The 12,175-nt window shown below is 41.8% G+C and overlaps 1 protein-coding gene across 1 annotated transcript; it reads right to left on the bottom strand.

The window, feature by feature from the left end:
• Positions 1-9,777: 9,777 nt before the first annotated feature.
• Positions 9,778-10,321, bottom strand: LOC101516919 (acyl carrier protein, mitochondrial-like). Its single transcript, XM_036497973.2, has one exon. It carries the CDS (start codon positions 10,319-10,321, stop codon positions 9,860-9,862), a length of 462 nt encoding a protein of 153 aa, XP_036353866.2. The 3' UTR covers positions 9,778-9,859.
• Between the last annotated feature and the right edge of the window lie 1,854 nt (positions 10,322-12,175).

The following is a 12,175-nucleotide window of genomic DNA, read 5'->3' as shown; positions in this document are numbered from 1 at the left end:
TAAGATCAGTTGTAACTCTGGTTTGTAACTCTTACACAAGTGTAAAATCAAATCAAGCAGCATATTCACAGGGCTGATATGGCATAGTGGGTAAAGCTACCACTTGTGTTACTGGCATGCTGTATGGGCACTGGTTCCTTTACTGGCTGTTCTACTTGTCTTTTGTTTTTGATTTGCTTGAAAGAGTGAGGCTGAGGGGGCCCGGCGGCGTGGCCTAGCAGCTAAAGTCCTCGCCTTGAACGCCCCGGGATCCCATATGGGCACCAGTTCTAATCCCGGCAGCTCCACTTCCCATCCAGCTCCCTGCTTGTGGCCTGGGAAAGCAGTCGAGGACGGCCCAAAGCATTGGGACCCTGCACCCGCGTGGGAGACCCGGAAGAGGTTCCTGGTTTCCGGCTTTGGATCGGCGCAGCACCGGCCCGTTGCGGCTCACTTGGGGAGTGAATCATCGGACGGAAGATCTTCCTCTCTGTCTCTCCTCCTCTTTGTATATCTGACTTTGTAATAAAATAAATAAATCTTAAAAAAAAAAAAGAGTGAGGCTGAGGGGTAAGAAGGGAAACAGAGAGAATCAACATAGTCTTGCACTACATTTTAGGGCCCAGCTTGGAAGGGAGATAGAGATTCTTTTGAGTCTCCCACCGGGTTACCAGGGGCCCAGGCATCTGGGCCATCTTCCATTGTTTCCCCAAAGACATTAGCAGGGGTTTGGATTGCAAGTGAAACAGCCAGAATTAAAACTCAGACCCATATAGGATACTTGTATGGCAGGAGGCAGCTTCCCCTGTTATGCTACAGTGTTGGCCCTTGTTTCACTTCTGACCCAGTTGACTGTTAAGGCTTGGCACAAAACAGCAAAAGATGTGCTAGGTATTTGCATTCCTGCACTCACCTCGGACATCAGATGAATCTGTTGGTGTTGGCTTGGCCCAGCCCACCTGCACTGGCCATTTGGGGAATGATCAGTGGATGAAAGATCTCTGTCTCACCCCTTTGCTTGCTGATTGTCAAATAGATAAATCTTTAGGAAAAGAAGAAAACATGCACTGGAAACATTAGCAGATATGTGTCCCATAACATTTAGATTGGTGTTAAAGTGAGGGATGGTGTGATTCTGTATATATGTCTGCCTGTATATATACAATACACACACAAAATATATACAGGAATATATAATATATAATACAGCCTTCACATACATAGAGAGAGCCTTCCTGTGTGTGTGTGTGTATAAATACACACATATAAATACATATGTAAATATATACACACATATATAAATATTCCTGTGTGTATATACACACAGGAATATTATATATACTTTAAATTATCCCCCTATCCCCTGTACTTCTTGGAAACTGGAAGTTATATCTAAAGGTTTGATTGTATGTGGGAAAATATATTTGGCAAGAATCATTTGTAGATGGTTCTGTGTACTTTTATTATGTAACATCTGGAGATTCTATCTCACTTTGCCTCTACAAATGATAATGTTGCATTGGTGACCACCAAATCTCTTCCTTATAAAGAAATGTGACAGTACATTGTTTAACCTGTTCGTGAATAAATAGGAATGAGCAAACTGCAATTTATTCAGCCATTCCTTTATCGGGAGAGACTCACTTGTTTTCATTTTTTCTTTTTGCATTTACAATGACTTACTGAGTAATCTTAGGTATTCCTAAGAGTTGGTGCTTTTAGTGCCAGGGAATAAATATTCCAGGATGCATCAAGAAACATGTATATTTTAAATTGTGACATTTTACTTAACTATTTGACATTCAAAATTTAGATACTACAAAATTCTGGTTTTTTTTTCATATTTTTCTTTATTTTTGACAATCTTCACATAGTTAATTAGGGCACAAAGGTTCAAGGGCTACAGGAAAATGGATAAGACTATTATTTCCACATTGTTTTTTCTCCTGTATCTGGGGTAAATGGGAAGATAAAGGGAGAAGCCCCACCCAGTCTCCCACCCATCCCAGAATTTTTCAATTCTTTAAAAAAAATGTGTAATGCATATAGATCAATAATATGAGATTTTCTGTTTCAGTGAAACTTCATTATTATTGGATGTAATTATCTGTTAATTCACCACGACTTAAGCCTGAAGTATAATCCGTATTTTATTTAGTGTTTCTGTGACTATATTTGACCATATTTCCTCTTCTGTTTCTACTCTTTGTCTATTTGGGTGAACATTTCACCTTGTAAACAACTCTTGCAATACAAAAATTAAAATTTCAAAATGTTATCAAATATGTGCTTTTATGATTCCAGGGCTCCCCATCTTATTTCAAAAGGTGTCCCCATAATAAAATAATACAAAATATTTTAATTTTCTTTTTTTATTATTCTATTACATTAGATGAGGTAAAATTCAGATTGATCTAGTCCTATATCATTACCATCCCATTTTTATTTTTGTTTTTTTTTGTAAGTAATTTTGAACATTGGCTAAGATAAGCTTTTAGTACTTTGTCTTCTTAAAAATATCTGAGTAATTGGGGTGGGCATTTGTTGGTTAAGACATGACTTGGCATGTCCCTGCTCTAGTCCTAGTTTCTGTTTCCTGCAAATGCACACTGTGGGAGGCAGCCTGAGGTGTCTCAACTGTTGAGTGCCTTCCACTCATGTGGGAGACTTGGATTAAGTTCCTCTCTCCTAATTTTAATCAGGCCCAGGGCTGACTGTTGCAACATTTGGGAGTAAACCAGGAACTCCTTCTGTTTCTCTACCTGTCAAATAAATAAGAGAAATTTGAAAATGTTTGGTAATCCATTTGCAATCAATTGTTGTTTTATTTGAACTCTGAACTCAGTTCTTTTTGGCATTCTACTGGTTATTGTGTGAAATTCATACAAAAATGCATATAAAAGTGTGTATAATACATATTTGGAAGAAATTAGCATTTTAATGATGTGATAAATGTAAATGTTTATATAAATGTGTAAATCTGTATTTCATTTATGCATAACACATTTAGGAAGGATTAACATATTAATAAAAAAGCACATGACATTGAAATGATAGCATAACAGATATTTTGTGAATCTGTTGCCAAAAGTATCATCCCTTTAGCTATGGTGCTCGAAACTTATGGAAATTTAGTTGTAGTGCATAAGACAAAATTAAAAGATTTGGGTGTCACTGGGGTACAGTTTTCTTTTGAATTGTAAAAGCTAAAGTGTTTTTCTGCTTGCTCTTGGAATAATAGTGTGTTGGTGTATTCTTGTCAGTAAGGTATTCCCAGGTGTGCTCGAGAGCCTGTCTAGATCCTATTAATGTCTTCATAAATCCAATTACATCTGTCACACTATCATGTATACATTCTGTGTCATACATACAAATATTCATTTTCTCACTTCAAATTGGAGGCATTTAGCATGGGCCAAACATTATTACAGTGAACTCTGTCACTGTGTCGAATGCTCTTGGTAGCACTGGTGTGTGCTGCAAATCACCGTGTCCACTTATACACCCTGTGGCTCACAGTTCAAGGACTGGGAACAGTGTAGGGCAGATGAGAGACCATCTCAGGGGGCCGGGATTTCTGTCCTCAGCAGCAAGGCTTCTGTGACTGTGCCTGTTCCAGTTCCAACTGCTTGACCGTAGGGATGGCTGCCTTAGACAGGAAATCAAGGGCAGGAGGAGCTGGATTGGTTCGGAAGTATTCATCTTTTATTTGTTAGAGACACAGGTAGTTTTTATTGGGGATTGGGAATGGAAGTGGTAGCAGTGACTCTGGCCTGCTGCGCCAGGTTCTGGGTCCCTGTTCCATCCCACCTTTGCCACTCACACCACTTAGAGCCTCAGTTTCCTTATCTGTCATGCAGAGGTTAAACTGATCACATATTAGGGCTGTTGAGAGGTTTAAATAGTGTGACACATGTTATGCATTTGAAGTCATGCCTGACACACAGAAATATTTTCTACATGTTTGCTATTTCAATATAGTTGTTGGGATTTGTTCCTTGGGGGAACTGAACAAGGGAAAAGCGGGAAGGAGGTGTCGAGGTCTCAGAGCACTACAGCTATGGAATAACAGGCTTTTATTCTAGGAGAGAGCAAGGGCACAACGCAAGACACTAAGATCCAGGGGCTGTTGCACAGGCAGCTTCTGTACCAGCGGGGCAGAAGGGAAACGCTCAGAGCTATGTGGGGCCTGGTAACCCGGAGTCACTCTGGCTTCTGGGTGGATAACAGTGTAACCATTTCCAACCTTATTTGCTCAGGGTCTAGCAGGGAATTAGCTGAGTTACACACAGTGAAGGGCAGCAGTGAGCTCATCTGGAGGGTGTATAGAAGAGTGTAAATCAGTCCCCTCTGCTTGCTGTTATTTTTTAAAAAGATGTATTTTTACTACAAAGTCAGATATATAGAAGGAGGAGAGAAAGAGAGGAAGGTCTTCTATCTGATGATTCACTCCCCAAGTGAGTGCAACGGCCAGAGCTGTGCTGATTTGAAGCCAGGAGCCAGGAGTCTCTTCTGGGTCTCCCACACAGGTGCAGGGTCCCAAGGCTTTGGGCCATCCTTGACTGCTTTCCCAGGCCACAATCAGGGAGCTGGATGGGAAGCAGGGCTCCCAGGATTAGAATCGGTGCCCCTATGGGATCCTGGTATGTTCAAGACAAGGACTTTAGCTGCTAGGCTACCATGCTGGTCCCTACTTCCCGTTATTTTTTTAATGGAAGGTTTCAAGCACATCCGAAAGAGAAAGAGCATAGTGAAATTCCATGACGTCATCACTTACCTGCAACAGTTAGCAACTTTTTTTTAAAGATTTATTCATTTTTTTATTACAGCCAGATATACACAGAGGAGGAGAGACAGAGAGGAAGATCTTCCGTCCGATGATTCACTCCCCAAGTGAGCCGCAACGGGCCGGTGCTGCGCCGATCCAAAGCCCGGAACCTGCAACCTCCTCCGGGTCTCCCACGCGGGTGCAGGGTCCCAAAGCATTGGGCTGTCCTCGACTGCTTTCCCAGGCCACAAGCAGGGAGCTGGATGGGAAGTGGAGCTGCCGGGATTAGAACCGACACCCATATGGGATCCCGGGGCGTTCAAGGCGAGGACTTTAGCCGCTAGGCCACGCCGCCGGGCCCAACAGTTAGCAACTTTTGTTCTTGTTGTCTTACTCTCATTTGCTTCCCCACCCCCTGAGTATTTTGAAGCAAATCTCAGGCATCATTATAGTTATGTCTTTGCAAGAAACATTTTTGAATGTTTGTAAAGATGTGTAACTTAAAATTGATGCTTTAGTCATTTGTAGTGTGCAGCTCAATGGCATTATGTACTTTGCACTGTTGTGTAAATATTGCTACCATCTATCTCCAGAGCTTATTTTGCTCTAAAATCCTGAGTCCACATTCTAGCATGTCCAGTGATCAAACTTAGAGCTTGCCTCTGGTTGATGACAGGCATTTGAACAGTAAGAATAACATTGCACTGTGCAATGTGAGAAGGAGGAAAAAGCAGTATTTCTAAATTAGTACTTAGTTCATGTTACACATATTAAATATGTATGTATAATCCAATAACCGAATACTGTAGATATTTATTTAATCCACATCCAGAAGGGCTTATATACTCATGTTGAAATCTTTTTAATTGGATTATGTGAGAAATTGTTTTAGTTGAGAGAAAAGCAGGTCGCTAGAGAGCTGTGAGCCCCTGGCTCCCTCCTCCAAGGTCTGGATTTGAGGGACGCGGTCGGGGGGACGGAGCTGGTGCTGGGGGTCTGACAACTCAGTCCAGGGTTCTGTGAATAGCAGGGACCCAAGTAATTGATGCATCATCTAGTGCCCCCAGGGGTTTGTAATTGCAGAAGTTGGAGTCGGAGCCAAAGCCAGACACCAAACCCAGTACTCTGGTATGGGTTGTGAGTTTCTAACTGGTAACTTACCTGCTGAGTCCATTGCCCACTTCATGGTATTTCAGTTGGATTTCGTTTAGACAGAATTGTTTTTGTGGGACAAGCTTGAGATTTCCAACTTACTTGTGTATGTTGCTTTTACTGTGTACTTTCAAAAGAAAACCTTAATTTACAGAGAGAAAGAGTTGCAAACAGTAGCAGTTTGGCGTAACTTGCTGTGGAGTCTTAGGAATCATCTGCACGTAAACTCATCTAGATTTATGTAAGAGGAATTGGAAGACATTTGAGTTGCACAGTTAATCGTTAGTAATACCTGAAAGCTTTCCCCTTTTCAAAGAGTAAGTGTGCGATTTGGAGGCTGAAAGTGTTTTTAACGATTATTTATGTCTTGTGATACAACTTGTGAGGTCATTTAGATAACTCTTTGACCTCTTGCTATCCTCTTTGTTTCAAAAATATTCTTTTGAACTTTCAAAACAATCAAATACATTTTCTCCTCGAGCACTTCCTGCTTTGTTTTAGTTTTATTTACGTTATTTATTTGCAGTTGTAAAACCTGGCAACAGTGTAACTACATGGATTGCTCAGAATATTAAACATGTACTGAACACATGCCTCCCGTGTGTCTCATGCCAGATCCACGGTTCACATCTGATGAAGAAAACAGACTTGAGCCTCAGGCTGATGGAACTTACAGTGCAATCTTTTCTGCTTTCCATGTTTAATGCAGAACTCCACATCTTCTGTTGGCCTAGATGAGCTGGCCATCATGTCCTCTATGTGCATCTGGGCATGCTGTCCACTGCCCAGGCATCAGCAACTGAGGGGGTCCAGTCCTGATGCATGGACTCCAAGGTTGGACCACACATCCTGTGATTTTCCCTGTGGCTGGAATTGGAAATTGGTTTCTAATAAGTTCTTTTATAAAAAATACTGATTTCATGCTTTAAGAATTGGTAGTAGTGGGCCTGGAGCGCTAGGTTAGTGGCTAAAGTCCTCGCCTTACATGTACCAGGATCCCATATTGGCGCCGGTTCATATCCTGGCTGCTCCACTTCCCATCCAGCTCCCTGCTTGTGGCCTGGGAAAGCAGTCAAGGATGGCCCAAAGCCTTGGGACCCTGCACCCACATGGGGGACCCAGAAGAGGCTCCTGTCTCCTGGCTCCTGACTTTGGATCAGCTCAGCTCTGGCTGTTGTGGCCACTTAGAGTGAATCAGTGGATGGAAGATCTTCCTTGTCTCTCCTTCTCTTTGTAAATCTGACTTTTCAATAAAAATCAATCAATCAATCAATCAAAAAACAATATGAATCGGATTATTGAAGTTACACTTTCCATGCTGGTTTCCTTATGTATTTCAGGTTTGTTTATTCCAAATACTTTCTTTTCTCTTGCCAAATTCATCACTGGCTCATGGATTACACGGTGGCATCATTTTTCCCAACAGACTTTTGTGTTTCCTTTTTGTCACTCACGTGTTGGTTACTCAGTGGCGTGTTTCTTCATGGTGCTGTAATTTGTTGTTGATGTTGTTGTTGTTGTGGCTGTTGTAACTCAAACCAGTTGTTGACCTGGTTTCATGACTTCTCAATTATGGAAATGTATAGTGATGGAGTACTGGGGTCTGTCATATACAGACGTGGGGGTATAATGGAACATTCATCCCTGCTTCCAGATGAAAGATGGATTCCCAATGAAACTGTTGGACATGTGCAGACAATGGGATGCTGGACTGTCTGACATTGTCTGTACCAACAATGTCGGGGTACACTTAAATAAGAGACTGATAGAATTATTCCTTATGAAGGACTTCAGTATTGTAAAAATGGGGAAAATCTGTCGGGGGTGGGAGTTTGGGGGGAATCTCAGCCTATAGGAAAATGTACCTCAAAATTCAAAATAAAAATTTATTTCAAAAATAGATAAATCTAAAAAAAGAATTGGTGGGCCTGGTGCTATAGCCTAGTGGCTAAAGTCCTCGCTTTGCACGCCCCAGGAACCCATATGGTCGCCGGTTCTAATCCTGGCGGCCCTGCTTCCCATCCAGCTCCCTGCTTGTGACTGGGAAAGCAGTCAAGGACGGCCTAAAGCTTTGGGACCCTGCACCCGTGTGGGAGACCCGGAAGAGCTCCTGGCTTCCTGGCTTTGGATCGGCGCAGCACCGGCCCGTTGCACTCACTTGGGGAGTGAATCATCGGACAGAAGATCTTCCTCTCTGTCTCTCCTCCTCTCTGTATACATATCAGACTCTGCAATAAAAATAAAATAAATCTTTTAAAAAAAGAATTGGTAGCTGTGTCTTGCCTTTTTTCTTCAAAATAGAGTATGATACTTAGTGTCCATAAAATTGCAAACATCTCTGAATAGGCTACAGAATGTTTCTAATGCTTAGGAGTTGCCGGGGGAGTGAGAATAATGAAGCAGAAAGCATCGTGGAATGACTGTTGTTACAAATTACTATTCCAGTTTATTCAGTAAGGGACTCACTATTTGGTTTTTTGCTTTTCCCTAAGTCACATATGTATTTATATTTTCTTTACTTTTATGTTTATAAAGAACAGATTTCATAGGCACACTTCTGATAAATGTACTTTCCTCCTTCTCTTATTTTCATTAATTTTTGCAAAGATATCATTTTAATGCTCTCTGTAATGATAAGCTTAATATACCACCAACCATAATATTCAGCAAGCAAAAAGGAAGACCACAGTTCTGCAGGAGTATAAACCAGGGCTCAAAATGCAATTATATCTCAAAAAGCCCATTTCATTTCCATGCTTTTTTTGTATTCTAATATAACTGCCACCTATCATAGTGCATGACTTTGTCTTTTATGGGCCTGGCTATCTCATTAAACATACAGGTTTTCATCTTTTTCATGGCCGAGTAGTATTCTATTGTATATATATATCATATTTTCTTTATCCATTCGTAGGTTGATGGGCAACTGTAGTGAACATGGGTGTACAGATAACTCTTTCATAGCTGATTTTATTTTATTTTTGTAAATTCCCAGGATTACACACACACACACACACACACACACCCCACATCACATTTTCCTTATATAGTTATCAATTGATTGACTTGTGGGTTGACTTGTAACTTAGCTGGGTTGATTTGTATCTTAGCTATTGTGAATTGAACTGCAACGAACATGGGTGTACAAATAACTCTTTCCTTATGCTGATTTAATTTTGTTTGGGTGAATTCCCAACTGTAGAATGTCTGGGTCATATGACAGATCTCTTAACTGATGTATAAAGCACTCAGCCTTTTGTGTAGCTGTTGTTCATTTGTCTCCTTACTGTCTGATATCCCATTGAGTAAATATACCATAATGTTCATATCTGTCCCACAGTTGATGGACATTTGGTGGCTACAATGCTTTAGCTGTTACGAGTAATGCTGCTTTGAACATTCTTGTGCATGCCCTTCAGTGCATATTTGTATACATTTTGGTTCGGTGTGGAGCTGGGTATGGAATTGCCGACTTGTGGGAATGCACGATGTTAAGTAGGTATAGACAAGTTTCCAATGTGTTGCAAAATGTTCTCTTTGTTCTGAGGAATGTAAGAGATTTTAAATTGGTTCATATCCTTGCCAGCACTTGGTGTTGTCTTTCTGATTTTAGCTATCTTGCAGATGTGTAGTGATGTCATATTGTAGCTGTAATTTATGTTTGCCTAGTGGCTAAATTAGGCCCCTGTCTCTGTGTTTGTTATATCCCTTTGAGTCTTCTGTTCTGAAGTGTCTGACCAATTGTGTTGCCATTTTTTCTATTGAATTGTCTATTTCTTCCTGCATTATGACATCTTGCTTTTTTTTGGTGGCTTTACAGATTCATTTTCAAAGGGCAAAACACAAACAATTTAAACACACTCTATCAAAGCCAGCGAGATGCCAGAATACCTTCTTACTTGCAGACCTCTGCCAAAATCTTCCAGGTCATTCCTTGGTGAGAAAAGGTGCCTGCTAATGTTATTCATAAACATCCTTCTTATCTGCAATGTAATCTACAATTTCTTGTGGACACATTAACTTTTCTGCATCTCTATCAGGAATCTCAAACCCAAATTCGTCTTCCATGGCCATGATAATCTCCACTTGGTCCAAACTGTCCCATTTCATAAAATGGGAATTTACCAAGAGCTTTTCTGGGTCGATCTTGTCATAGAGTTTCAAGACGTAAAGAACACGGCCCTTGATTCCTTCCAGGGCCAAAGGGGGCATGTTGCTATCCTGGCGGCACAGCTGCGTGACGCTCCCAGGAACCTGCACGAGCACCGCAGCCAGTTGCGGAGCCCCAAGCCTCCTCCGCGTGGCTGCAGAACACAAGACAGTGCTGAGAGGCCGGGCAGAGGCCAGTGTGGGGATGCGGGGCAGCAGGGCCAAGGCCACGGCCAGGTGGTGGACACAAGAGAAGAGGACACGAGCCTCCATGGCTACGCCGACCCAGGACACACTGTCATCTTTTTTTTTTTTTTAAGATTTATTCATTTTTTTATTACAGCCAGATATACACAGAGGAGGAGAGACAGAGAGGAAGATCTTCCGTCCGATGATTCACTCCCCAAGTGAGCCGCAACGGGCCGGTGCTACGCCCATCCAAAGCCCGGAACCTGCAACCTCTTCCAGGTCTCCCACGCGGGTGCAGGGTCCCAAAGCCTTGGGCCATCCTCGACTGCTTTCCCAGGCCACAAGCAGGGAGCTGGATGGGAAGTGGAGCTGCCGGGATTAGAACCGGCGCCCATATGGGATCCCGGGGCTTTCAAGGCGAGGACTTTAGCTGCTAGGCCACGCCGCCGGGCCCACGCTGTCATCTTGCTTTGAAAGATCCTATGTGTAGTTAAAGAATCAGTTTTAAAATTATTTGTGTAATTTATCCAATAACATTAAGCTTTTTAATTTAATATGAAAGAACTAAGAGCCTTATTTTTATGCTCACTGTGTGTTCCAAAATGATGCTGTAACTTGGCGAGGACCACAGAACTATTTAACAAAATTTCCTGCTTCAGCTCTGCTGATGACTTGTGTGTTGTTTTAACATGATAAAAGCTTACAGCCTGTAACACATTCAGCCACCATTTTATTCTGCTTTTAAATGACATTGTGAGAGCATTTTAGGTACATTATTTTCATTTTCTGTGCTGCCGATTGCTAGAGAAAGATTCGTTTGATTCTAATATGTTATTTTTTTGTTGTTTCGTCTCCAGCCCAATCAATCTCATCACCCCCATCACTGAGTTTTTGTTTAAAATGTCCTGTTTTTAATCTGTAATCCATTTCCAGCTTTACAGGTAATCATTTCAAACCATCTGAAAAAAACTGTAAATAATAACGGGCTACAGAGATTGCCGCATAGCAGGCCAAGTTGTGCGCTTTTCGTGTTTTAACTCATTTAACCCATATGAGGTAAGGGACTGTTGTCAGCTGCCTTTTGCAGATGATGAACTCAAGGCCCAGGACAAAGAACTTGGCAGAGTCACAAACTAGTAAGTGGAGAACTCAAGATTTGAACCCTTCAGCCTAGACTTCAATTTCTGCAGCTCCTTTCTCTGGCTCTGTTCAAACGATTTGCGCCGGACACATGCCACATTTTCCCCTTTCGTAGTAGCACTATTGGTTGCCCAGTGAACTGAACAGGAACAAACGTTTGACCTTGTCTAGATCTTAGGGTAGGCCAGGGTGTTTCATGATTGCTGTGGTCCTTGCATTTGGAGGTCAGAGGGGCATGGCTTGCTCCTCCCTCCCCTTCCACAAAGCTCAGCTAGAGTATTTGCCCTCTTCCTGCCTTCCTGACAATTCTTGGAGTCTGGCCTTCTTGTCCATGGCATTGGAAGCCAGGCTATCCCTTTTTTTCTCTTGTCTCATGTTTGGATTTGGGGCAGAGAAGCTGTTTATGGACCTTGAAGCTCAGCAATGCTTTTTTTTTTTTTTTACCGCTGGGACAAGAGCTCTGTGTCAGTATTTTGGGAATAAACCCAGCTAATGATAAAGCTGTATTGTGACTTCCTGTTTGATGTCATGTCTCATGTAGATCTCAATGGGATAGCAGTAATGTTTTGGCCTGTACAAATGATGCTGGGGGTTATTAAATATGATTTTCATTTAGAAAGTAGAGCCCCTGTGTAGCTCTTGTCTTTGTTTGGGGGAAACAAATTGGCCCTTCTCTGAATAGTCTCTGAATATTCAAATAGAATTGGGTATGGAATTCTGTCTTGGACTTCATCCAAAGCATTCTAATTATCAAGGCAAGCTAATAAACAGGTATCCAGTAGTTTTGCCTACAAGACA

This window comes from Ochotona princeps, chromosome X (assembly GCF_030435755.1).
Source record: "Ochotona princeps isolate mOchPri1 chromosome X, mOchPri1.hap1, whole genome shotgun sequence".
NCBI classification, from domain to species: domain Eukaryota; kingdom Metazoa; phylum Chordata; class Mammalia; order Lagomorpha; family Ochotonidae; genus Ochotona; species Ochotona princeps.
The sequence above is the reverse complement of the archived record's forward strand: the minus strand, read 5'-3'. Positions and strand labels throughout refer to the sequence as shown.

Bases quoted from the DNA above. Each gene is read 5' to 3' on its own strand.
- LOC101516919 (XM_036497973.2), bottom strand. From the start codon at position 10,321: ATGGAGGCTCGTGTCCTCTTCTCTTGTGTCCACCACCTGGCCGTGGCC.